This window comes from Misgurnus anguillicaudatus, chromosome 13, assembly GCF_027580225.2.
Source record: "Misgurnus anguillicaudatus chromosome 13, ASM2758022v2, whole genome shotgun sequence".
NCBI lineage: Eukaryota > Metazoa > Chordata > Actinopteri > Cypriniformes > Cobitidae > Misgurnus > Misgurnus anguillicaudatus.
In genome coordinates, this window is record NC_073349.2 from 26,545,387 (window position 1) to 26,572,771 (window position 27,385).

General features: G+C 37.9%; 1 protein-coding gene across 5 annotated transcripts; it reads right to left on the reverse strand.

Moving 5' to 3' along the window:
• Positions 1 to 849: 849 nt before the first annotated feature.
• Positions 850 to 27,071, reverse strand: agap2 (ArfGAP with GTPase domain, ankyrin repeat and PH domain 2). Of its 5 annotated transcripts, none has more exons than XM_073875488.1 (19): positions 26,738 to 27,071; positions 16,693 to 16,751; positions 16,221 to 16,308; positions 16,031 to 16,116; positions 15,642 to 15,791; positions 15,430 to 15,556; positions 15,235 to 15,350; positions 12,184 to 12,327; positions 11,631 to 11,708; positions 11,243 to 11,347; positions 9,448 to 9,628; positions 9,260 to 9,367; positions 6,618 to 6,755; positions 6,350 to 6,409; positions 5,984 to 6,132; positions 2,608 to 2,698; positions 2,310 to 2,532; positions 1,908 to 2,175; positions 850 to 1,590 (listed from the first exon to the last, which is right to left on the reverse strand). In XM_073875488.1, the coding sequence occupies exons 1-19, from the start codon at positions 26,898 to 26,900 to the stop codon at positions 1,384 to 1,386; spliced, it is 2,541 nt and encodes an 846-aa protein (XP_073731589.1). In that variant the 5' UTR covers positions 26,901 to 27,071; the 3' UTR covers positions 850 to 1,383. The 5 variants fall into 5 exon arrangements, with proteins under 5 accessions (XP_073731589.1, XP_073731586.1, XP_073731590.1 ...); XM_073875485.1 differs by lacking the exon at positions 26,738 to 27,071 and adding an exon at positions 20,261 to 22,057; XM_073875489.1 differs by lacking the exon at positions 6,350 to 6,409 and having other exon boundaries at positions 26,738 to 27,070.
• Positions 27,072 to 27,385: the final 314 nt, after the last annotated feature.

Genomic DNA, 27,385 nt, shown 5'->3' on the forward strand with positions numbered 1-27,385 from the left:
CAATCCCTAACCCCAATGTCACAAAAACCTGTTGCCAGTCTTTAATCCATGAAAAACTACCATTTAGTATGTTTTTTTAGCTTTTCCGTTTAGCTTTTATCTTTACTTATCTTCGGTAAAGATAAGCTTTACCGAATCTTTACGATAACGTACGAAAAAATGAAGAAGGAGGAGCTACTACCGCGGGAGGAGTGTTGTATGCAACACTATACAACACTGTAATCACTACATGTTCCTGTCATTTATATAATATGCACGCGCCTATTTCCAACATAAGACAGAAGTCTTACTTACCGCATGCAACTCATGACCCGGTTGGGACTTTTCAATGAAATCCAGCACATCAAACACACACGCAAAACTCCGCTGCTACCCCGGATAATAAACTATATCCTATCTTCTCCTTACATCCAAAAACACACTTCTTCTTTTATGCCATTGTTGAGTTTTGAAATTTAACAAAGCTGTCGCGTGATGTGATGTTTAAGTTCTAGCATCTCCCGCTGATTGACGGGTGGGCGGGTTTTCTGGGGGAAGTGCCCATAAAAAGAAGTGATACGTATACAAACCCCTGAAACGTCAGCTGGACCCGTGTGTTAAATAGGGAGGAGTCAAAGAAAATATAATTAATTAGAAAAAATAGATATTATAAAAGCCACTTTTAGATGTATCAATATAAAAAGCACATATAGCATTAATAAGTGCACAGTATTTGAATGAAAATGTTGTTTTTATCTTACCTGATTTTTGTATACATAAGATCCAGCTGAATGATCTGAAATTAGACAAATCTTCGGTGAAGGTGAACGTTTTGGTTTCCTCGTAATCAAACTTATCAGGCCGTGCAGAGAGATTTGAAGATCTGAGTTTATTGTCTATAGTATTTAGAAATGATTCACAATGACAAATACTATTTCTTTTGGATATAAACATGTTACATTACATTACCCTCAGCCATGATGTCTATTTCAAAGAACGATGATAATGACAGTCCTAATGGTAAATACAATCCCAAAACTCTCAAGCTACATTTTACCTTGTAATGCATCTATATTACACTATGATCAGCATATTTTAAATAATATTGCTTTTACTTGGTAGAACAGTTTCCATATTTATTTATTTTTTAAAAAGGCATTTTGTAGCTGTCATTTTAAGCTTGTTGTCTAGTATGGACGATTAAGGTTTATCCTTCTTTTTTCAGGTTTCCCTTTTCCGAGGAACCCGCAGGGATATATGCATATAAATACAGCGTTGTCGGAGATATCCTGGGACAGAATTTCACAGACGCACAGAACACACACAACTCCGTATGAAGAAATAAAAACGGCCCTGTTTGTGTCAAAGAGGAAAAATGTTTATATGCCAGTGACAGTTCGTGGGTTACGACACCCTCCGTCTGGAATTGGCACGGCCCAAGCTTGTGATGCTACTTTTACGGGACAGATTGGGTGTGGGAGAGGTGGGTGAAGTCTCGCTGGGGCAGCCGTGTTGGAGAAGAATCTCCGCGCATTCTTTACTTCCGGCTTGACGTGCCAACGTGAGAGCGCTTCTGCCCTGCGGATCCTTTGATTTAACATCACTGCCGTACTGTGTGTAGAAAGTGACGGTAAACAGGTTAGTAACATATATATACAGTACAGTACAAGAAAAGCATATGCATTTGAAATGCACAACACATTTTCCTGTTCCTTTTCAATGATGTGAAATAGGATATGAGTGAGCAAAATATGTGCACATTTTTATTTTGGGGTGAACTATTCCGTTAAGAGTAAGGGGGCTATTTTGGACACAATAAGTGAACAAGAAGTGAACATTCAAAAAGTGAATAGAGTTGATTGTGATCTAATGTTAATTTAAACTTGTCAAATGAATGATTAAGCCTTAAAATCGATCTAAACGCTTACCCAGACCAGTAGCTGCGTCATGACCACATCCCCCAGTTGACATGCCGCATGTAATGCGCTGTGATGCTGCTGCACCGCTCCTTCAGGAGGCATGTTGATCTGTTCCTTAGTGCTGTGTGCGAGGAGGTGAAGAAGTCTGGGAAGGTCCCTGTCAATTACTGCTCCAAGCAGCCAGGATGACATTGTGCCCTCTGAACACTGAGCGGGCAAGGGCGACACAAACGCCCGCTGTTCGTATTTGGCACGGATCCATGATTCCCTCTGCTCTCTGACAATCACACAAAGCAAATTATTGCTATAGCATCATCAACCAACAAATTTGCAAAATATCCAGAAGCATTGAGATGGACTTATTTTAGAGAATGAATCTAAAATTGCAGTGCGTTTTCAAAGTCATCTCACCTTGTTGCATCAGGTGTCAACTTTTGCCGTCCTTGAGTGCAGGTCTCCCATATATTATTGGCCATATGGTTGCCTATAGCCGTAAGCACTTTTGTGAGCTCGCTGGGCCAGTCATCCAGATCTAGCGAGCGGACACGAGACAGGTGCGTCCCCAGGTTTCGGTGTATACCCGAACACTCGATGCAGATCAGAGCCCCGAGATTAAGACTCGCCCATGTTGGATCTGCAAGAAAGCGGATCATAATGGCATACAGCACATTTACTGTATTTACACTGTTTTCAACTATAGTATACATACTTGGTGCGTCACAGTCCACACAGAGGTCGTTCCCTTTGGCATTACGCATAGCCTGTAAGGCAACAGCTTCACTGTGGCTGGTCCGTCGTGCCTGAAATAATAAAATTAAGGTCAGTATCAGGGGCGTCGTTAGGCCATTTTTAGGGGGGCTTTATCCTTCTTGAAGTAATAGCTGTCTTAGTGATATCATAGTAAACAATTGATTATCTTAACCGAATGCAAAAATTTTATTGCATTCGGTCTTCTAGTAGGCCTAGCTGTTGACGTCATTAAAGTTAACTAAATAAGAAAAGAAGAAGAGAAAACCACTTACTGCTATATTTATAAAAAGATAAATCCATATTTATTTAAAATATGCTAAATTACTTTTAAGTTTAAGGTGCCTTATGGAACCAGAAAAGTTTAAGATTCAGCATTTTTTTATTATACTCTCACTGGGGGGCTGAGCCCCCTAAAATGAAAATCCTAGAATCGCCTCTGTCAGTATTTTATTTAAAACATATATTATTAATATTACACAGTAAAACTTAAAATGGCTTTCCTAAAATCACAAGCACAAGATTTTGTAAGGCCCTCTGGAAACAAGGTCGTATTTACAAATGCTGGGCTGCCACAGTGAATGCTTTTGTGTAATAACTATTTATTGGACTTACAGTTTATGCAATAAAATTTAAAAGTCAGTGTCAAAAAAACAAAACATATTTGAAGTGAACTTTTTAAGCAAACATGACATCCATTGTTTTCTCATTGTTTTTGCCTATTTTCTTACCATTGTCGCTTGGGGTTTTAAAAGCAGAAAAAACGTGTAGAAACCAATACATAAAAGTACATCCTAACCATACCCCAAATCTAACCCCAACCCCAAGCGACAATGATTTTAAAAAGAAGGACAAAAGAAAACAATACATAAAATGACAAGAAAAAGAAATTCGTGCCACGGACATGAAAAACTATTTATAGAAATTTGTGCAAGTGACACGAAAAAGACATTCATTTTAGGGGGGCTGGATTTCGTGCCATGGACAGGAATAAATTAATCAAATTTTTATTTACTATAACGCGACTTTCCGTGAGATCATGTTGCACAAGATGGAGAGGCATGTTTAGTTTAATGTGACACTTGTTATTTATCATATTAATTAACTACACTTTAATATTCAATTAAATATTCAGTTTAATAGTCAATGAAAAAGTACAAGTGTAAGTTGGACCAACAAAAAAAAAGACTTCAATTGGTGACATTTAAAAAAAGTTGAAAAAGCTTAAATTATTTAAAAGTTTACTACATTAAGTAATTTTTGAAAATGTTTTCACCGTTTATATTTTCTCACTTTAACTTTTAACTTAATTTTGATGTGTTACCAATTGAAGTTATTTATTTAAGTAGATCCAACTTTTTACAGTGTATATATCATTTAATGTAAGGAATAATTGATGACGGGCCATTTAATTAATCATAAAATGAATGCACATCCAAGGTGGTAATGCATTACACCGTGGGTGTGCATTATTTTCAAATAATACAAAGGACAAAGTCAATTATTACGCTTATGCCACGGTTACCACAGACATTGCTCTGGTGGCTATTTTTAGACATTTGACAAGTCAGGTGTGCATTATTAGATTATAATCTATCTATGTGCAATACTATATATTCTATTATATACTAAATATGTGCCCTGGACCACAAATTTCTTTTAAAATTGAGATTTAAAGGAACCGTATGTAAGAAATGTATACAAATGAATGATAAAATGGCCCTGATATGTCACTAGACATTAAGAAATCATTTTCATTTCAAATACTTATATCACTGACAACAGTGGTCCGGCCAGGATATTGTCATTTAAAAAGTGGAGTTGCAGCCCTCAACTGATGTTTATGTTGTCATTTTGTGTATTGGCCACAAGTTTTGTGATTGCAGTACCAGATTTGGCCACAATCCTACATACTGTTCCTTTAAATAAGCTTTCCATTATTGCATAAACTTTTCCATGCATTGTTGTTAGGACAGGACAATATTTGGTCGAGATACAACTATTTAAAAATCTGGAATCTGAGGGTGCAAAAAATCTAAATATTAAGAAAATCCCCTTTCAAGTTGTCCAAATGAAGTCTTAAAGGAATATTCAATTTTTTCTAAAAGAAAAATCCAGATAATTTACTCACCACCATGTCATCCAAAATGTTAATGTCTTTGTTTGTTCAGTCGAGAAGAAATTATGTTTTTTGAGGAAAACATTGCAGGATTTTTCTCATTTTAATGGACTTTAATAGAGCCCAACATTTAATACTTAACACATAACAGTTTTTTTCAACAGAGTTTCAAAGGACTATAAACAATCCCAAACGAGGCATTAGGGTCTTATCTAGCTAAACCATTGTCATTCTTGACAAGAAAAACAAAAAATATGCACTTCTAAACCACAACCCCTCGTCTAGATCCAGTCCAGCGCGACCTAACGTAAATGCGTAGTGACGTAGGTAGGTCACGTGTTACATATATAAAACGCACATTTGCGAACCATTGTAAACAATAAACTGACACAAAGACATTAATTAGTATCAGTTGACATACAACAACGTAGGAACGGTCCTCTTTCAACACATTTGTAAACACTGGGGCGGAGTTTCACATTCGTCCTCTGTGACCTCTTGACGTGATGACGTATTGCGTGGGGTCACGCAGGCGCATCACGACCGGATCTAGACGAGAAGTTGTGGTTTAAAAGTGGATATTTTTTATTTTTCTTGTCAAAAATGACAATCGTTTCGCTAGATAAGACCCTTATGCCTCGTTTGGGATCGTTTATAGTCCTTTGAAACTTCGTTGAAAAAAAATGTTAAGTGTTGAGTTAAGTATTAAATGTTGGGCTCTATTAAAGTCCATTAAAATGAGAAAAATCCTGCAATGTTTTCCTCAAAAAACATAATTTCTTCTCGACTGAACAAAGAAAGACATCAACATTTTGGATGACATGGTGGTGAGTAAATTATCTGGATTTTTCTTTTAAGAAAATGGAATATTGCTTTAAGCAACACATATTACTGATAATAAATACATTTTTGATTTTTGGCAGAATTTTTTTTCTGTAGTTTATTTTTCTTGGTCTTGCTTGTAAAGCTGTTTTGAAAAAAATGAAATGCTGTAAAAATGTGACTTGACTTATTACGTTTACCCACCCACAAACAGCATGAATACAAACTGTTATTGGTTATCATACATGTCAATCAGAGCCAGTGGGCGGTTCTTGAGCAGAATAAATGGCCAAGTAATTCAAAATCTTATTGTGCAACACTGATGGAACAATGATTGGTTAACAGCTTTGGTGTTTCACAAACAACAAAGGATGTAAAATAAGTAAATATCAATCACCTTATTTCTGCTCTCACAACTCTGAAGGCTTGCCAAGATTTGGCTTTCAATAGCCTGAACCCAGGCATCTCGATCCTCCTGATTCTGGGCTTCAAAGTGCCAGCTCTGTCCTGTACTGGATATGATGATAAAGTCCGCACTTTCCTCTTCTGTTGGACGAGAGCGTCAGATATTTACACGAAAGGAAGTGATCAATAAAATTCACTCTTTGCCTAATGTATGAGTATCAGTATAATTATGTGTTTGTGAGAAACTAGACAGGAAGACTCGGATCCATTTGTGCTAATCTAATGATGTGAGCCGTACTGTAGACAAGACAGCAAGAGAAAATCAAGCTCAGCCACTCACTTCATAAGTCCTGGTTACCTGTTTTGTTAATGTTTCTCAAGCTACCAAAGCTTTTTAATTTCCACATTTTGCGCTTGGCTTGCAGTGCAAGAAATTAGTCCAGGGCGGCAGAGGATAAGAAAGAGAGGAAGAGAAGGAAGAAGAGAAAAAGAAGCAGAGAGAAAATTAACCATGTCAGGTGCACACTGGAATTAAATAGGAATAGAGAGGAAAGCAAAGACTTATTTCGCAAAGGTACTTTTTGTGAGTGTAACCGAATCAACATTTGGTAAATCAGATGCGTTACCTTCAGCCTGCCCGGCCGCTGCGTCTCCTTTAAGGTTAATACTTCTGTTTCGTTTTTTCTTCTTCCTGTCAGTCATCGGAGAAGAAGGCATGTGGTCTTTTCCTAAGGGTGGACTTGTAGCCCCCTCAGTGCTGGAGTCTAAAACAACACAAATTATTTCTTGTATACACTCTTTTTTTTACAAAAGTCACTGGAACAGTACCAATTTAAAGGGTCCTACCATTTTGATATATATATGTACCTCTAAGGTACCAATGTGTGCCTTTGAGGTACAAATATGCACCAGAAAGAAGGCAAAGTGTACTTTTGTACCTTCTTCTAGTACCTTTTTTCGTCTCAGTTATAAAAACACACACGCCTGTTTTATCTAAAGACATATCTTAACCAACTTAAATTTCACTTGCTTCTCTAGCAAAACTGCAAGCACTTGCAATACCAAGGTCATGGGTTCAAATCTGAGGAAGTGCACACCCTGATAAAAATAACAGCTTAAGTGCACTGTAAATTGGTTTGGATGAAAGCATTACCAAATGTGACACTGCCTGTGAAAACAATTTTGTGTGATTTACTGTTTTCTACATAAAATCATTAGTGACTTCTTTTTTCGAGGGAGCTCGATGCGAAGTTCATCACAACATGTATGTAGCCCTTCATGTGTGTGGTTCCTTTTTTCAAAATATGTGTTCGGCGTGTCAAGTAATTCTATGTGCATCACGTGTCTTGTCAAAATAATTGCCTGCTGCAGACGCCTCTAAAGGGTTTATGATAAAAGAGACGCTCACGTTTGCTAGATACTTGCATAATTTCACACGTAATCAGAGTTTAGTGTTAAGGGAGTGTATTTTGTGAACGTGAGCGTCTCTTTTATCATAAACGATCTTGACTCACGTGCAGCAGGCACTTATTTTAAAATCATGTCAATAATTGAAATCAACCTTTGATCTAAAATTTTACTAGCCTGTAACTTTATAATATAACCATGGGCAAGACCCACCCACATTTTAGACCAATGATATTGGATTGCACTTTTTTTTCAAATGTATCGCATATGCCTTTGAGCATCGTCAGTAGAGGAATGCCCTAATAAATTAAACTCTGTTCCACGTTTTAGCTACAGTCTTGACTTCCACGCTGCTGCTTCTTTAAAGGATTAGTCCATTTCCTTAAAAAAAATCCAGATAATTTACTCACCCCCATGTTATCCAAAATGTTGATTTCTTTGTTCAGTCAAGAAGAAATTACGTTTTTTGAGAAAAACTTTCCAGGATTTTTCTCAATTTAACTTTATTGGACCCCAACAATTTACACGATCCCAAACGAGGCATAAGGGTCCCATCGCGCAAAATGATTGTCATTTTAGGCAAGAAAAATAAAAAAATATATTAAAGGTGCAGTTTTAGCGGCATCCAGTGAAATTGTGAATTGCAACCAACTGATCAGTCCACCGTTTAGAGAAGCTACGGTAGCCGCCACAGGACAAACATGTGGTCGTCTATGACAAAATACAGTAGTGACAAAACTGCCATTTATGGCTACTGTAGAAACATGGCGGCACAAAATGGTGACTTCCGTGTAAGAGAACCAACGTCGTATGTAGATAAAAACATCTCATTCTAAGGTAATAAACACATAATAGTTCATTATTTAAGTTTTTTATACACCACTGATAATATAGTTGTGTATATTAGATTGCATTTCTGTCAAGAGATCCTTCTAAAAGTTACACACTGCACCTTTAATGTCTTAGAAATGGGCCACAAATGTGCGTTTTTATATATGTAACGTGTGTCCTTTGGACGTGCTTACGCAATTATGTGAGGTTGTGCTGGCGTGTCACACAGCTGGTGTAAGAAGAGAAGTTGTGTTTTAAAAGTACATATTTTATTTTTCATGCCAAATATTATGATAGTTTTGCTAGAAAAGACCCTTATGCCTCGTTTGGGATCGTTTAGAGCCCTTTGAAGCTGTGTTGAAACTGTAAACTGTTGGGGTCCAATAAAGTCTATTTTTTTAAGGAAATTGGCTCATTTAAAGTCCATAAAATTGAAACTACTTTTCATGTTTTGGCTACTTTCGCCTGCTAAAATCCCACGAGTCGCGACACAACAGGGTAAAAAAAGCTTTTAGAGTATTAAAGCATTTGTTTAATTAAAAGGCACCAGAATACAAGAAAATGGCATCTAATCCAGTAAATGTTTTGAACCCACATTTCGGCTTCCAGCGCCCATGAATGTAACCTTGTTGCAAATCCAGTAATAATAAAAGTGTGTTTGTTTTGCCAGAATTAATGTGAGATTGGGTTGCATAATGATTAATCGCGACCAATCTATTGCAGAATAAAGGTTTTTGTTTACATCATTGTGTGAACGGTGAATAATAATTATGTATATATAAATATGCACACATGCATGTATAATTTTAATAAAATATATAATTAAATATTAAGTATTTATATATAATTTAAATTATACATAAATATACAAATGTAAACATTTATTAAATACAGAATATACATGCATGTGTGTGTATTATTTATACAAATACATATATGATGTAAACAAAAACCTTTATTCTGCAATAGATTAATTGCGATTAATCGTTATGCAACCCTAATGTGAGATGCACATAAAACATTTACTTACCCATACTGAACCCTTTATTAGACACAGACGATGGGCAACGCTTCACTTTCTGGTCATTATGAAATGACAAACCGGTTCTTGCTGCCTCTTCTACAGTCAGAAGATTTGCTGAAAACGTACAGAAATCTCAATATTGTGATGGTGAAAAACTTATCAAGTACTTATCGAGTAACTGTGGTGTCACTTACAAGTAGCGCCCCCTTCAGGCTGCTTGTCTTTACTAAGTCCATTAACACCGGGTACTGGAACGAGAACAGGACCGGGAGACGGCCCACTGGGGGTTGCAGCGCGATGCAGGCGTTTGCCCGGCACCTTTACTGTGACCCGCAATAAGGCGATTTCTTTTCCTTGAGCGTTCTGCATATATTCCTGTAATCACATAAATGATTATTAGTGCTCCTATATCTCAGTGACGCGTGGGTTGAAACCCAAGAGAACACACATACGCATGGACTGTAAGTTGCTTTGGATAAAAAAGTCTGCCATTCAGACTTGGTGTTGCTATTCAGAACACCATACTAATACTGTGTTTGACCCCCTTTCGCCTTCAGAACTGCCTTAATTTTATGTGGCATTGATTCAACAAGGTGCTGAAAGCATTCTTTAGAAATGTTGATAGGATAGCATCTTGCAGTTGATGGAGATTTGTGGGATGCACATCCAGGGCACGAAGGTCCCGTTCCACCGCATCCCAAATATCCTCTATTGGGTTGAGATCTGATGACTGTGGGGGCCATTTTAGTACAGTGAACTCATGGTCATATTCCAGAAACCAATTAATCGAGCTTTGTGACATGGTGCATTATCCTGCTGGAAGTAGCCATCTGAGGATGGATACATGGTGGTCATAAAGGGATGGACATGGTCAGAAACAATGCTCAGGTCGGCCGTGGCATTTAAACGATGCCCAATTGGCACTAAGTAGCCTAAAGTGTGCCAAGAAAACATCCCCCACACCATTACACTACCACCACCAGCCTGCACAGTGGTAACAAGGCATGATGGATCCATGTTCTCATTCTGTTTATGCCAAATTCTGACTCTACCATCTGAATGTCTCAACAGAAATCGAGACTTATCTGACCAGGCAACATTTTTCCAGTCTTCAACTGTCCTTTTGGTGAGCTTGTGCAAATTGTAGCTTCTTTTTCCTATTTGTAGTGAAGATGAGTGGTACCCGGTGGGGTCTTCTGCTGTTGTAGCCCATCCGCCTCAAGGCTGTGCGTGTTGTGGCTTCAAAAATGCTTTGCTGCATACCTCGGTTTTAATGAGTGGTTATTTCAGACAAAGTTGCTCTTCTATCAGCTTGAATCAGTCGGCCCATTCTACTCTGACCTCTAGCATCAACAAGGCAGGACTGCCACATACTGGATGTTTTTCCCTTTTCACACCATTCTTTGTAAACCCTAGAAATTGTTGTGCGTGAAAATCCCAGTAACTGAGCAGATTGTGAAATACTCAGACCGGCCCGTCTGGCACCAACAACCATGCCACGCTCAAAATTGCTTAAATCACATTTCCTTCCCATTCTGACATTCACTTTGGAGTTCAGGAGATTGTCTTGACCAGGACCACACCCCTAAATGCACTGAAGCAACTGCCATGTGATTGGATGATTAGATAATTGCAAGTTTGGAGTTCAGGAGATTGTCTTGACCAGGACCACACCCCTAAATGCATTGAAGCAACTGCCATGTGATTGGTTGATTAGATAATTGAGATAAATGAGAAATTGAACAGGTGTTCCTAATAATACTTTAGGTAAGTGTATATACATAATATATACAAACAGTACACACACACATATATTATGCAAACACACATTTTTATTTTGTATGTGATTAATCGCGATTAATCTTTTGACAGCCCTAGATGTTGTTATGTAGAATGGTATCTGCACAATTGCTATGCAGTTGCTAGGGTGTTTTATTGGTTGCTAGGTGGTTCCTGCTGTGTGGTATAGGTGTTTAAAGTGTTACTTACATTTATGTTTGAATGATACGTCAGCATGCCACTGTTCGACAGAGTCGCATACTTCTTCTTCCACTCCTTGTTTAAAGAGCGCTCGCTACGTTTCCACAAAGTCCCCTGTACCAAAAATGACAAAAAATGCATTTCACTTTTTCTTTAATCCTAAATTGATTTTTTGGTCTTAGTAGGTGTCTCTGCTTGGTCAGGATGTTCAGCTTTAGAGTTATTTATTGGTATTTGTCAGCTATACCAATAAACGATCTGGCAGATGAATTAAACAAACTGATTACATAGCTAGGTTGGGAGACCAGTTAGACCAGCTTAATTGAGATAACCATCTCTTAGGCCAGCTTGAAATGTTTGTGTTTCAGTCTGGAATGCTTTACAATCTTTCACATACCTGTTTGATAGGAACAGATCTGCTCATGTCACCTCTGCTATCAGAAGATCTTTTTTCAGAGTCACTGCCACGACGGTTCTAAAAACAAAAGAGTCGCACAATAAAAATGAGAGGAGGATAAAAACAGAATAAGGAAGACAGAAATGACTCATGAGATGAGATGAGTGATGGACAGAGTTCACAAACAGAAACTAAACACATTTAAAGGTGACGTGGGAAAATTTTGTGCCGGATGAAATATCAAAACATTGAATGATATCAAACAGGCTTCCTAGACATGTGCCCTGTTTGTCATGGGTCGGGTGATGCTATAATCTCTTTCCGATCTCAAATCATTGGTTAAGCTAGTTATAGTCTGTCAAATGTTTTAGATGTATTTTTAGATGCATTTTAAGCAGGCATAGTTTATTAACAATAAAAAATGTACACACATCACCTTTAATTGCTACATTTCTGTAGATGTAAGGCCATCTATATAAAATATGAATGATACAGTCTTTTCCACACCCAGTTTCAGGTGTTGGACATTTTGTATCGAAATCAAGTAACTGACCGCAAATAAAGAGGTCCGTCGCCGGGGCGGATTTCGTTGAGAGCCCCCGTCTCCACTTGCCCCACCCCGAATATCTTTGTGAGTTATCACAGGGGTAGAAGGCAAAGAGGAGGGGTAATCACTACTCTGACCCCCATTACTGGCCTGAGAGAGGATCAAGTCACAGAAAGAGAAACAGGACAGAGGATGTGGAATGTTGAATGGTTTAGACATGAAGACAAAAACACTTAAAATAGTCAAACACTCAACAACAAATGCAACGATTGCAAAATTTGATAAATAATCATATTTATCAGTTTTTGAAAAACACAACACTATGATACATCCAGTCTAGTAAACAGTGGCGGCCGGTGACTTCTTTTTTTGAGGGCGCTCGATGCGAAGTTCGTCCCAACATGTATGTACCCCGTCATGTGTGTGGTTCCTTTTTTCAAATATGTGTTCTGCGCATCGAGAGATCCTGTGTGCATCACGTGTCTCGTCAAAATAAGTGCCTGCTGCAGACGCGTCCAAAGGGTCTACTATAAAAGAGACGCTCGCGTTTGCCAGATACTCGCATAATCTCATGCGTAATCAGAGTTTACTGTTAAGGGAGTGTCTTGGGTGTATTTTGTGATCATGAGCGTCTCTTTTATCATAAACCCTTTAGACGCGTCTGCAGCAGGCACTTATTTTGACTAGACACGTGATGCACATAGCAAGCACAGAACAATATTTTGAATTAATTTGCGCCCCTCGGATGAGCAGTCACGAGCCGCCACTGCTAGTAAATGTTTCACAAGAAGTATAATAATATAAGAAATTGATGGATAATTTTAATACCAAATAAGATTTTTCGTGCATTATCATCATGACAATTAAGCCCATATTTACTCAAATTACAATCATGATTTACTTTCTTTCTTTCTCTTTCTTTATTTATTTTTGTCCCCTAACACATTTAAAAACCAAACGTTTTAGTATAGGAAGAATTCAGGTAGATTTTTGACATTAGAATGATTTTCAAAAACTTTCTCAAACCAGCAAGCAATTTTGCATTTAAAAGACGTCTAATAGCCGTCCAAACACAGCCCGGATTTCTAGGCTAAAACAATGCAATTTTTGAATAGACATCTAACCATAGCTAAAATAAAATAAAATAAAATAAAATAAAATAAAATAAAATAAAATAAAATAAAATAAAATAAAATAAAATAAAATAAAATAAAATAAAATAAAATAAAATAAAATAAAATAAAATAAAATAAAATAAAATGTGTAATTACTGTTGACTTTGCTTACATAATGGAATATCATACATCTCAAATTATTTTGGCAAATGTAACCAAATTCAAGTTTATTTTGGCTAAAAGTAGGTTATTGTATCGTGTAGGTGTGTGGTTCTCAAACTTTTTCAGCCTGCGGACCCCATTTTATAAGGTGCATCCTTTTGTGGCCCCCCAAAGAAAATGTATGACATAAAACGTAAAACTTAACATTTTAATTAAACAAAATTATTAAATATTAAATTAATCAATGAAGTGCTATTGGCTAGTAGCATTATTTTTCTGAGATTTAAGTACACAGAATTTATGATAAATTATTTTTTCTGAGATTTAAGTACACAGAATTTATGATAAATAATTTTTTCTGAGATTTAAGTACACAGAATTTATGATAAATTATTTTTTTTCTGAGATTTAGGTACACAAAATTTATGATAAATATTTTTTTCTGAGATGTAAGTACACAGAATTTATGATAAATTATTTTTTCTGAGATTTAAATACACAGAATTTATGATAAATTATTTTTTCTGAGATTTAGGTACACAGAATTTATGATAAAAAAAATTCTGAGATTTAAGTACACAGAATTTATGATAAATTATTTTTTCTGAGATTTAAGTACACAGAATTTATGATAAAAAAAAATCTGAGATTTAAGTACACAGAATTTATGATAAATTATTTTTTTCTGAGATTTAGGTACACAGAATTTATGATAAACTAATTTTTCTGAGATTTAAGTACACAGAATTTATGATAAATTATTTTTTCTGAGATTTAAGTACACAGAATTTTTGATAAATAATTTTTTCTGACATACACAGAATTTATGATAAATAATTTTTTCTGAGATTTAAGTACACAGAATTTATGATAAAAAAAATTCTGAGATTTAAGTACACAGAATTTATGATAAATTATTTTTTCTGAGATTTAAGTACACAGAATTTATGATAAATAATTTTTTCTGAGATTTAAGTACACAGAATTTATGATAAATAATTTTTTCTGAGATTTAAGTACACAGAATTTATGATAAATACTTTTTTCTGAGATTTAAGTACACAGAATTTATGATAAATTCTTTTTTCTGAGATTTAAGTACACAGAATTTATGATAAATTAATTTATTTATAAAAACCGGGGGCCCTCTGGCACCATCTCAGGGCCCCCCAGGGGGGCATGGCCCCCAGTTTGAGAACCACTGGTGTAGGTTCAAAATTCTTAAAAATGCTGATTCATGCCGTTTTTTTCGTTTGGAGTTTAAATCCCGACAACTCGATAGCATTCTTCTTATCTCTAAACTTAAACAGTGACAGGAGGAAGTACTTGCACAGGGGCGCACCACAATTTTTTAGCTAATGTTTGCATATGGTGATGTTTTCTCAATGACAGCTTTCTTAAAATTATATCCTATTCCTAAAATAGAAAAGATCCCAAATATATCGCCATGTTTTACAGTACAGCAATGCTTTGCAGCATACCGCAGCGCAACACATATATCAAGACACGTATCATATCGCCAGATTCTTGCCGATACACAGCCCTAGAAATTACGACTATTGCTTGCTGGGAATACTGTATATCTGAATTCACTCTAAATACGAATAAACTCAGTAGAACAAATGCTACAATTATTTATTTGTGCAATTGTACGAATAACAATTATGCTGAATTATCATGAAAATGTCACAATGGAAATGGTATTAAACATGCTTATTTAAATAAAATACTCATGCAAATAAAACTAACCAACTAGCAACTCATTATCCTGATACTGTACCTGTCCGGGCCCTGACAGCGGAGTGGACGCTCCTGAATGACTCGGGGAGTTGGGGAGAGATTTACAGGAGGCCAGGAGTGCAGCTTGTTTCTTGGCAGCAGCGATCTTCTGGGTCACTGATGGAGAAACAATCCAATGAACACTTGCATCTTGTATGGATGTTAATTCAAATGTGTGTTTTTAGAAGAAACTGACTTTCATTAAATACTCGATCCACGTTAAGTCCATAGGTGGCACAGGTCTCATAATAGGTACAGCGCCGGATATCTATACAGAGCTGTTGCACGCGTTTGTCCTCGATCACACGGGCGTTAGTACTACTAATCTTATCTGCAGAAAGAAACAGCGATGAATCTTTACATTAAAAACACTTACATAAACATTTTAAGAGTACAGTATAGAGTATAAATCTTATCTTGCGTTCCAACCGCTATAATGGGGATTTCTGCTATGTTACGGTGCATGCTTAGCTCACTGTAGTTCTTGTAGACATCTTGGAAACTGCCTTCATTTTCCAGGCTGAAAACCATGATGACACCATCCAGCCAGTTGCAGAACTACAATCCCAGATTTGGGAATGAGAGATGGGGAAAACATTTAATACATAATACAAATTTGTAAATATTGAGCACTTGGTGTCTCAATGCATAGCTCAAACAATACAAACTCTTATTTTTTGTTGCATTGTTCAAAATGCAAATGATAAAGCGACACGTGCATTCTCATTACACGGTGACTCTGTTGTACCTTTACTAAGATTTGTGTGTTAGTGTGTAGTACACAAACCCCCACACACCTGTGCACTCGGAGGCCCAGATTCCTCTCGAATCAGCAATAAATGACTTTGTCCCTCCACCAACACCTCTTTTTTATATCTTCCACCTTACAGAGAGAAAAACAGAACAAAGTCAGAAGATAACTATATCTGCTTAACCATTAAAACCAGGCTCTTCGAAGAAAGCCGATAACAGACACGAGGTTCTTACCCTCATGTGATTCAAGTGGAAGGTAACTTCCTGTGATGAATCGGTTCACCAGTGCTGTTTTTCCACTGCGAATGTTACCCAGAACCCCCTGCATGTAACAGAAAAAATGACATTTAACCCTAAATAACAAGTACACATCTCACAATATGGTGCACCTGCTGGATATGGTGCTTATAGGTTTCTTTTTATAGTTCACGAGACTCAGTTTTGTTATCAACTTCGTATCAGAAATATCTCCATTTTCTAATAACAGTGGTGTCTAGAAAAAAACAATGACGTATTAAAGAGATTTCTTTGCTATGGTTAAACGCATCTCTATGCAGAGATCCTTTACTGCTTTCTGCTGTTCCTAACAAAATTAAATACTGTTTGCATTAGTATTTTTTTGACATTTAATGTTGTTGCATGCATACATGCATAGAATTGCTTGAAAAAAAACAAAAAATATGTAATTTTATCTGCCGTATCTCACCAATCTCAGCTCGGGAACAGAGCGGTTCAGGGTCCATTCCTGGCTGTTGTTGCATGATGCTGAAAAATAAGAAATGTGTATGTGACCTGCAGTCTATGAAAATGTTAATACGCTGTCAAATCATTTTAATTTAATTTTATAAAATATTAAACTTAACTTTATGTATGTGCACAATACATAAAAAACTGACAACTAACAGAACTTGTTCTTCCTCACACAGAGGGTTCTAAAATTTTCTGACATAGAAGAAAAATAAAAAAAATTAATTTAATGTAATTAATTGTTTTTGAAGCGATATGGACTTAACACTGCATGGCTTAACCTATTATTGTACTGTTTTCATTAAATTTTAGGGGAATCGATCTCCAAATGCAAAAAAATATAATTTTATCAATTTTAATTGTTATTATTATTGAATGATTTATTTTATTTATTAAACACATGGAGTAAACATTATGAACTAAAGAATATTTATGACGCTGTTATAAAACTATTTGACAGAGTATTAACACTTAATGACATTTAAATGCCAAATTATATTTGTACCACTGTAGTTGAGGTCAAGAAAAATATTAATAACGCTGTTATAAAACCATTCGACAGAGTATTGACACTTAATGACATTTAAATGACAAATTATATTTGTACCACTGTAGTTGAGGTCAAGAAAAATATTTATAACGCTGTTATAAAACCATTCGACAGACTATTGACACTTAATGACATTTTAATTACAAATGTATCAGTGGTAAAAAGTGACCAGTTATGTAGTCTTGATAATGTCATGACAAGTTATGATGTATTGGTTAATGTCAAGTTGTTATAATAAAGACATCTCAAATAATGTCATCTTTGTATTAAAAATGACATAATTTAACTACACTTTATGACAATTGTCATAAACGTGCATAAAATCTCTTTCATGTTCATGGCACGTGTCATGTCATGATTATGAAGGTGTCGTATCTTATGCACACACCTTCAAGTAAAGTGTTACCAAATTGATTAATAATTTCTGATATAATATTACTGTAAAAAGTGAAAGTTGGATTAACAAAAAAATTTTATTGAAATTTTCTCATTTCTCACAATCTTTTATTTTTTTAGGTATTACCAGCTGAAGTAATTTTTTAAGTAGATCGAACTTTTACTTTTTACAGTGATTGAGTTTGCTATATGCAATGCTGTGAGCCGTTGCTAGGTAATTGTTATGCGGTTGCCAAGGTGTTCCGGTTGGCTGCTTACTGACCCAAATCCAAAGAGCGTCTATGATATTCCAGTGCCTGGGTTTGACTCATGTCCCTCCATAAATTATATATGGGAATGTTTAATCACCCATTTAATTGTATGACCATGTAAATCTAATCACTTACGAAATTAATGGCACACATCTCTTCCACAAGGCACATGATGTCAAATAGTTAAAAAATGTCAACTTTAATACCATGGGTTGTTCAAGTTTCTAACCCTAAGTACACATAAGCAATTCTGCATTTTAATAGCCATCCAAACACAGCCCAGATGTCTAGGCTAAAACAAGAGAAAATTTGGGCTGTCAGTGAAAATTTAACACGTTTAACCATAACCCAAAAATAAATAAAATAAATAAATAAATGGAAGCAAACGCCTTGTAATCACTGTTGACTTACATGATGGAATATCATACCAAGTTATTTTGGCCAAATTCAAGTTTATATTGGCTATAGAAGTGGGTTATTCATAGTCGGACTATATCAGGTCAAGTTAACCGAGATGGGGAAATGATGGCTATTGCTTGCTGGCATTAATAGAAATGCTTGTCTTCTTAGGAACAACAAAAGTCTAACAGACAAAAAGATGAATGAACCATATTATGAAAGTAAAGAAGAAAACACTTCTCTTTTGTTCGACTACTATATTTCTGCTTTCTAAAAAGGTTTCTCATTGATATTTGGTTTAAGAATTCTGCAAAGTGATGTGAAACTTCTTGTGTCATTTACAGGAAGAACGAGTTTAACATAATTGAACACAATGCTTTAAATATTCACGACCACTCATGTCAAATCTCATTATCTTTCCAAATCACACAAAGAGAGGTCAGTTTATCATTAATTTGAGATCTGAAACTATTTAAATAGCACTTTCTGTGCCCCAGCCACATGCAATTCATTGCAGCCTCATCTGACGGTTCGAATGGAGGTGTAATAAATCTCAAATAATTCACAGCGCGTGAAGGACTGCAGGTGTAGCCATGCAGCAGCGAGCGTGGAGCCTCCACACCCCTCTCTGCTTTTTATTGCCAGTGCAATAAGTGCTAGAGCTCTCTGTATTTCAAACCCGACAATGCCACATCAGTCTTGTGATCTCGCCTGCGCCGGCCTGTGGGCACATCAAACGTGTCGAGATGCACGACACGCTTTTGTTGGGGGGAAGGTTGCATGCTACACCATTTAACCATGAAGCATTCGGGCACGGGTGCATTAAAGCATCTCACGACACACAGATGCGGGAGTTCGGGGTACCGTCTCAGTTGGCACACGCGTCAAAACGGAAGAGGTGTAAATCTATGAGGTCATTGTATGGCGGGGCGCATCAGGATTCGAGCCAACGTTGTGAGACAGTACAATCCTTATGCGGTTTTCTGTAGCCCTTCGTATACGACACACTACCCCCCCATCTAAAAGGATGCTCTATGTGTCAAATTCTAAAGCTTTTTTTCTTTTCCTTTTTGGAAAAGGACCCCTCCCCGCATACCCTCACTTCCATTCATTTTATCCGTGGCTCGTTCCCTGGCATAACACGGCCACACAACAGGCGACTCTCTCAGCCCTCCCTGTTGCCATGACAACCCCACCTCCAGCCGCTGCTTCTGTTCGCTCGGAGAACATATACGTAAATATTTTGTGTGCGCATGCGTTGTGTGTGCAGACACATCAGACCTTTTGCTCGTAACGTGTAGACCACACACACATGCATGATTATCAGCTATGATCTGATACCGTTTTAGATCACAGATTTTAATCTGTACCATTGTGAAATAATAATGAAGCTAACTTCCATATCTGTATTTCATTTAATTTTGCCGAACAAGTTATTTCAAATCTGTTTTCACTAAAAGATTAAGACTTTCGCTTTAGTTGAAGGTGTTCGGATATGGTTTGAAATAATGAGGTTGGTGATGAAAGGACTGAAGCATCCGTGGAAGACGAAGATTAGAATGCAGGAAGTGGGCGGAACATCAAAGATGGGATTAGGATGCTGGGTAAAGTCGTGCAGCCTGTGGCTGGGTATTATCAAATTTGTTTCCCATTCCGATTTTTCCAGTTTAGAAACAGAAACGGTAGGGGGTGGTTGTAAAGATAAAGACCAGGATATATCTTCTCATAGCTGTAGTATTAGTAATATCCCAAATCTATACATATGGATCACATCAAATTGTGTTAACAAAACCATTATGAGACTTTTGTTTATAAATCTCATTATTCAAATTTCATTGATGCAGATGTTACTATAAGATGACCTGGTTTGACCCCCTCCCACTTATAATATCAATTTCTACTTTGTGTTGTACATAAATGTGTTCTCATACCTTCTTCCTCACTGGATTCTCTCTGTATGGAGCTATAGATTGGGGTCACAATGGTGGCACTGGTCGCAACTGGAGTGCTCTTTGTAAAAATGCCACTAATAAATCTCAGCATCTTTCGGTCACGTGCCGAAGCCCCCTGGGACTGAGCTGTCCTAAAGTCGGATGTCATTTGGCCACCTTTGCTCTTCAAGAGGTCCTCGGAGAGGCAGTTCAGGTCACTGTTGTCCAAGGTTCGACTCTTCCCTTTGCGTTGAGGCTTGGATATCAATGCGATCGGGGTGGGCAGGGACGTAGATCCTGCCTTTAATCTCTCTGCTCGAGGGCTCTGTGTTCGCATGGCTATTATATCTCTTTCAGTGGGCCTTTTCATCACAACCCCTTTGAGGTCTTCATCACAGGGTTTCACCTCACTTACGGCCCAAGATGCCCGAAACGACCCGGGAGTGGGGCTGTTTGGGGACTGGATCCTGTTCCGGCTGTCCTTACGGTCAAGGCTTTTGGAAGAGGCATGGATGCTCTCTCTGGACTCTTTCAATTCACGGCCACTGCCGTGAGCTTTAAGGAGAGAGACCGGACGCTGGGTCGCACGAACCGGGACGTCGCAGAAATGCCTGGGGACATCTCGCGAAACGTAAGATTGAGTGATTCCAGTGGATTCTCTGGCCCGTTCGTTTTCTGCATTGGGTGAGATTATTGATTTTTGCCTATCGCCAGGGTGAACGCCATCTGTAAAAAGTGCTTTGTCCTCCCTTGGGCTTTGGAGTATATCCTGTTCCGCTGAGATTTTGATAGATTCTCCAGCCTCCAGCTGCAAAGCCTCACCCATTTTCTGTTGCTCCTCATTGTCGGATCCAGCATGTTGGAGATGTTTCGTTCCACCGGCGTCGTGCACCTCTCCCTCCACAGTTTGCCTGGTGTTCTCCAACTCATGCTCCTCAGTGGTCTCTACCTTTACCAGGGTAAGGGAGATAAGGTAGGTGGTTTTTGACTGAGATGGGCCGGTTCGGTTCATGTGGTCCAGAATTCCCTTAACGGATCGAGAGCAGAAATTGAAAATTGGTCTTTAGTCGTTCAATGGCGTCTAGCGCAGATCCATCAGTCAGCCAAAGAAATTCATGTCAAAAGATAAGTGCTGAACTGTAACCCCCCAAATTTCGGCTAGTCTCCTTTGTGCTCTTTTAAACATACCTCAAGTTCCATTACGTTCTCTTCGTATTGCTGTTCTGTAGTCCTCTCACACCTATATTAAGCATGCAGACGTATGCCCACCTCTCCGCACCTGCATGAAAGCATGCTCCTGCTTTCATTGACTACATTCAACAAGAGGCAGCTTCGAAGGCAAAACGACAATGCGAGTGAAAGAAAATCCGTCAAGGACAACCGACAGTAATATTACTATATCTGGTAGACATGCAACGCTGTTACCCTCAGATCAAGGCACATCGTGTGCGGAGTAGACGCTTACTGTGAAGAGTCAGTCTACATGACACATGGATCGCTGGAAATGGTTACGGCAAGCACGCAGAGAGAAATCCCAGTGTCCACACACAGTCTATCCATCACGTCTCCAGTGATCAGTGCGTCAAGCAGCATGGGATGTCAATGAAGGAGACATGCCAGTTCGATCACATCCAGGTCCATCTCATGCTAAAGGTTCAGATGAGTCACGCATTGTGAATCTTTTGGATCTCTCTGGTGGAAGGTCGAACCTACGCAGAACAGCACAGAGTAGGAATACCCCGCTTCTCTCTCCATCTCCCACCTCTCTCTCTCTCTCTCTGCCCTTGTCACCAGCCAGACAGCTCCCAGCCCCTGCTTTCCACTGCTACCCCCTCCCCTCTCTCTCTATCTCTCCCTCCCCTTTTCTCTCTCTTTTCTCTCACCCGCACACTCTCTCCCCTGCTTAAAAAGCAAGAATCAGTGATGTGTTGAGGAATAAAAGGTGGCTGTGTGGATCTTGAAATATCTAATGAGGAAAAGAGGTCAACCACAAAAAAATAAAAAGGTGTTGCGTGAAAAGAAACATTAATTAAGAAAATAGTTAAATGTGAACTCGATTCAGGTGGCAACATGTAACATATCACAGTCTGTACAGTGATTCAAGAGCCGCTGCCCCCCCCCTTGTTACCAAGGTATTCCGAGGTTTAACTCCGCCTCCTTTATGCACTGATTCCAACAAGATCCTGGCTATCCTTTGCTATCTTCATATCTAACTCGCTGTCTGTGCATTTGCTTGTTCTCACCAACGTGTGGAGAAACGAGTGGGTGATTGCGTGAGGGCATGCAATATTATTGATGAATTGATTGATTCATCTGTTGGTTTGATTGAGAACGGTACTTGAATTGACTCAATGACCAGGATGAGGCAGTGAGCACCAGACAAGCAATATGCAATACACAATACTTGTGGAAAAATTATTTTGTTCATTCTTTATTAAATGAAACAGTTAAATAACGACGCTGTCTCATAAAGTAAGGATTTTTCTTTAAAATGTTAATTTGTAGCCGTGAACCGGTTTGCAAATCAATAGCATTCAATATTGATTGGTGTCAATCTTTATGTGAAATCAATAGAAGATTTAGGGAAAGCGTTTGCAGATATTTGTGCGACATTTCTCTTTTTGTGCATGTTAATGTACTTTACTTTTATTTGTGATGTTTGTTAAGACTATTGCAAATATTGCAAATTGAAGGGTTGTTCAGATATGTCTCATAAGTTTTGGGAACCGCAACATGTGCATGAATAAATTGTTACTGTAAAGATGTGTGCTATTTCTGAGTGACCATGTACAGTGCATAAACAGGATATTAAATGAATATTTACAACAACCTAGCAACCACCCAGAAATCCTAGCAATCCCATAGAAATATCCTTAACTAGTCAGAACACCCCAGCAACTGCATAGATACTAAGACAGATAGATAGACATACAGATAGGTAAAATACAGACAGACAGGTAAGATAGATAGATAGATAGATAGATAGATAGACAGACAGACAGGTAAGACAGACAGGTAAGACAAATAGACAGACAGGTAAGACAGACAGATAGGCAGAGATAGATAGATAGATAGACAGACAGACAGACAGACAGACAGGTAAGATAGACAGACAGACAGACAGACAGACAGACAGACAGACAGACAGACAGAAAGACAGACAGACAGACAGACAGACAGGTTGGTAAGAGAGAGAGAGAGAGACAGACAGGTAAGACAGACAGATAGGCAGAGATAGATAGATAGATAGACAGACAGACAGACAAGATAGACAGGCAGACAGGTAGGAAAGATAGACAGACAGACAGACAAATAGGTAAGATACATAGACAGACAGACAGACAGACAGGTAAGATAGATAGACAGACAGATAGGCAGAGATAGATAGATAGATAGATAGATAGATAGATAGATAGATAGATAGATAGATAGATAGATAGATAGATAGATAGATAGATAGATAGATAGATAGATAGATAGATAGATAGATAGATAGATAGACAAGATAGATAGATAGATAGATAGACAAGATAGACAGACAGACAGACAGGTAGGAAAGATAGACAGACAAATAGGTAAGATAGATAAACAGACAGACAGATAAGATAAATAGATAGACAGGTAAGACAGACAAGTAAGACAGATCGACAGACAGGCAGAGATAGATAGACAGACAGACAGAGAAGATAGATAGATAGATAGACAGACAGACAGACAGGCAAGATAGACAGACAGGAAAGGCAGATAGATAGATAGATAGACAGACAGACAGACAGACAGACAGGTAGGTAAGATAGACAGACAGACAGACAGACAGACAGACAGGTAAGAGAGAGACAGACAGACAGACAGACAGACAGAAAATGTAGATAGATAGACAGACAAACAGATAAACAGGCAGGCAGACAGACAGGTAAGATAGATAGATAGATAGATAGATAGATAGATAGATAGATAGATAGATAGATAGATAGATAGATAGATAGATAGATAGATAGATAGATAGATAGACAGACAGACAAGATAGACAGACAGACAGGTAGGAAAGATAGACAGACAAATAGGTAAGATAGATAAACAGACAGACAGATAAGATAAATAGATAGACAGGTAAGACAGACAAGTAAGACAGATCGACAGACAGGCAGAGATAGATAGACAGACAGACAGAGAAGATAGATAGATAGATAGACAGACAGACAGGCAAGATAGACAGACAGGAAAGGCAGATAGATAGATAGATAGACAGACAGACAGGTAGGTAAGATAGACAGACAGACAGACAGACAGACAGACAGGTAAGAGAGAGACAGACAGACAGACAGACAGACAGACAGACAGACAGAAAATGTAAATAGATAGACAGACAAACAGGTAAGGTAGACATACAGACAGACAGACAGACAGACAGATAGATAAACAGGCAGGCAGACAGACAGGTAAGATAGATAGACAGACAGACAGACAGGTAGGAAAGATAGACAGACAGACAGATAGGTAAGATACATAGACAGACAGACAGACAGACAGACAGACAGGTAAGATAGATAGACAGACAGACAGACAGACAGACAAGATAGACAGACAGATAAGAAAGATAGACAGACAGACAGACATACAGACAAACAGACAGACAGACAGACAGACAGACAGGTGAGACATATAGGTAAGACAGACAGGTAAGACAGACAGACAGGCAGAGATATAGACAGACAGACAGACAGGTAAGATAGATAGACAGACAGGTAAGATAGATAGACAGACAGACAGACAGACAGACAGACAGACAGAAAGACAGGTAAGACAGATAGACAGACGTGAAAAAAAGACAGAAAGGCAGAGATAGACAGAAAGACAGACAGACAGACAGACAGACAGGTAAGATAGACAGACAGACAGACAGATAGATAAACAGGCAGGCAGACAGACAGGTAGGAAAGATAGACAGACAGATAAGAAAGATAGACAGACATACAGACAAACAGACAGACAGGTAAGACATACAGGTAAGACAGATAGACAGACAGGTAAGACAGACAGACAGGCAGAGATAGACAGACAGACAGACAGGCAGACATACAGACAAACAGACAGACAGGTAAGACATATAGGTAAGACAGATAGACAGACAGGTAAGACAGACAGACAGGCAGAGATATAGACAGACAGACAGACAGACAGACAAGATAGATAGACAGACAGGTAAGATAGATAGACAGACAGACAGACAGACACACAGACAGACAAGTAAGACAGATAGACAGACGTGAAAAAAAGACAGAAAGGCAGAGATAGACAGAAAGACAGACAGACAGACAGACAGGTAAGATAGACAGAAAGACATGTAATATAAATATAATGACAGACAGGTAAGATAGACAGACAGACAAGTAAGATAAATAGACAGACAGACAGGTAAAATAGACGCCAAACAGGTAAGATAGACAGATAGACAGACAGGTCTGGGCCCTTAAAAAAAACAGAACACCCTACAACCCCCTTTGCTATAATATCCCAAAGCATGCCAAATCATGCTGACAAGTTTTGCACAGGCAAGTACCAGTCACAAGTACCAGAAAATCAAAAAATGGTTTTGCATTTCAGAAGAATATTCAGCTGCAATTTAAAGCAAAGGATGTATAATTGTTCTCTGAAGGAAGTGTGAGGAGGAAGTAGATAATGAGATATATCACCAAACACTATATTGAGGTGCCTTAGTCAATGTCACCTAAATTATAAATTATAATCTACAAATCTTGAAATACATCAGCGGACACTTGCATCAGCGGACACTTATCCAAAGAGCGGATTTGAAATGTTGCATGGCAAAACAAGAATTTATTTTTATGTCCTGTGCAACTGACACAGTTTCAACAGATGAGGTATTTAGCGGTTCTAAAATAAGATAAATGATGTAAAATACTAAAAATAATGAGGTCAGATACAGAATATAAGAATTGCACTGTAGACAGGTGGTGCCTACGATTTCAGAGGATGTGGCTTTCGTGGGCAGCACATCAGCGTCAGACAGGAAATGGACCAGCACTTCATTTTCAAATGCTCGCCATCATCACAACACTTTAAGACTCTGTTAACATTTTAACCTGGGCCACTATACAGTCACATCCACCGTTACGATTGTACATCCACCGTAACGATTGTATATCCGGACTGTAATCATCATCACCACAGCATAATGGAGGAACACAAGAATTTGGAAGCATCTATTTGATGTCTAATTTTGTTCAAAATAAATTACAACCATTTTATTCCTTTAAAATCGTTTTCGTTTATATGGCTGCCATCTTTATAATGTAACTCTTGCATTATGATTACCTATAAAATGACAACAAACATGATTGCAGAAAAGAACATTTTAAATAATTTCAAAGCAAAACAAATTACAAAATGATCGATCAATTATGTACTAGGGGACGAAGGCATGTATAAGACTTTTTAAACGATAAGCCAGCCCACCTTGTATGCTGTGCAAGAAAACCTTAAGTCCCGTCCTTATCTGCTGGTCCTCAACCCTCTCCAACTGTTTGAGAAATTTGTTAAGAGTCCGTTGCAAGCTTTCATGTCTTCTCACTTCGGCTCGAATTGCAGTTGAGTTTGTAACTTTAATCGTGCTATTCATATTTAAACCAATGTGACTGCTTAAACTGCATGGAGTTTCTTCTGTAACCCATCAGCATTTCCTGCCTGGTCTTTAATCTCAAAGTCACGTATTGAAGAAAGTTGTGTAGCCTCTAAGGGGCATGCAGTCTTCATACAGCAGAAGTACGTTTGCTTGCATGAATTTCCTCTGTCTCTCTGAATTCACTTCCTGATTTTAAAAAGTGTCACAATCTCATAGGCTGCTCTATCACAAACAGGATTTTGTGGTAAATTCAAGGCAACCGTCGAAAAACAAAAGTAAGCCTCGGTTTCGAACAGCAAATAGGGGTTTGAGGAGGCAGCCTCAAGGGTATTTTGCAGATTTAAGGTTGGGGCGGTAAAACATTAGCTCGGATATTAGCAAAATAGATATTTTACGATAATTTTACAAAGAGGTTAAGACTGAGGTCAGGCTGTGGTCATACTGACGAGATGTCACAAGAGCTATACACAATAGTTACACAC

Excerpts from the sequence above, each read along its gene's own strand:
- agap2 (XM_073875485.1), bottom strand. The coding sequence starts at position 21,272 with ATGAACCGAACCGGCCCATCTCAGTCAAAAACCACCTACCTTATCTCC. Across the intron at positions 15,557-15,641 it reads TTGGAACGCAAGATAAGATT|AGTAGTACTAACGCCCGTGT; the intron begins TATACTCTATAC and ends GCAGATAAGATT. Across the intron at positions 6,410-6,617 it reads AGCGGCCGGGCAGGCTGAAG|CCAAGCGCAAAATGTGGAAA; the intron begins GTAACGCATCTG and ends TTGCACTGCAAG.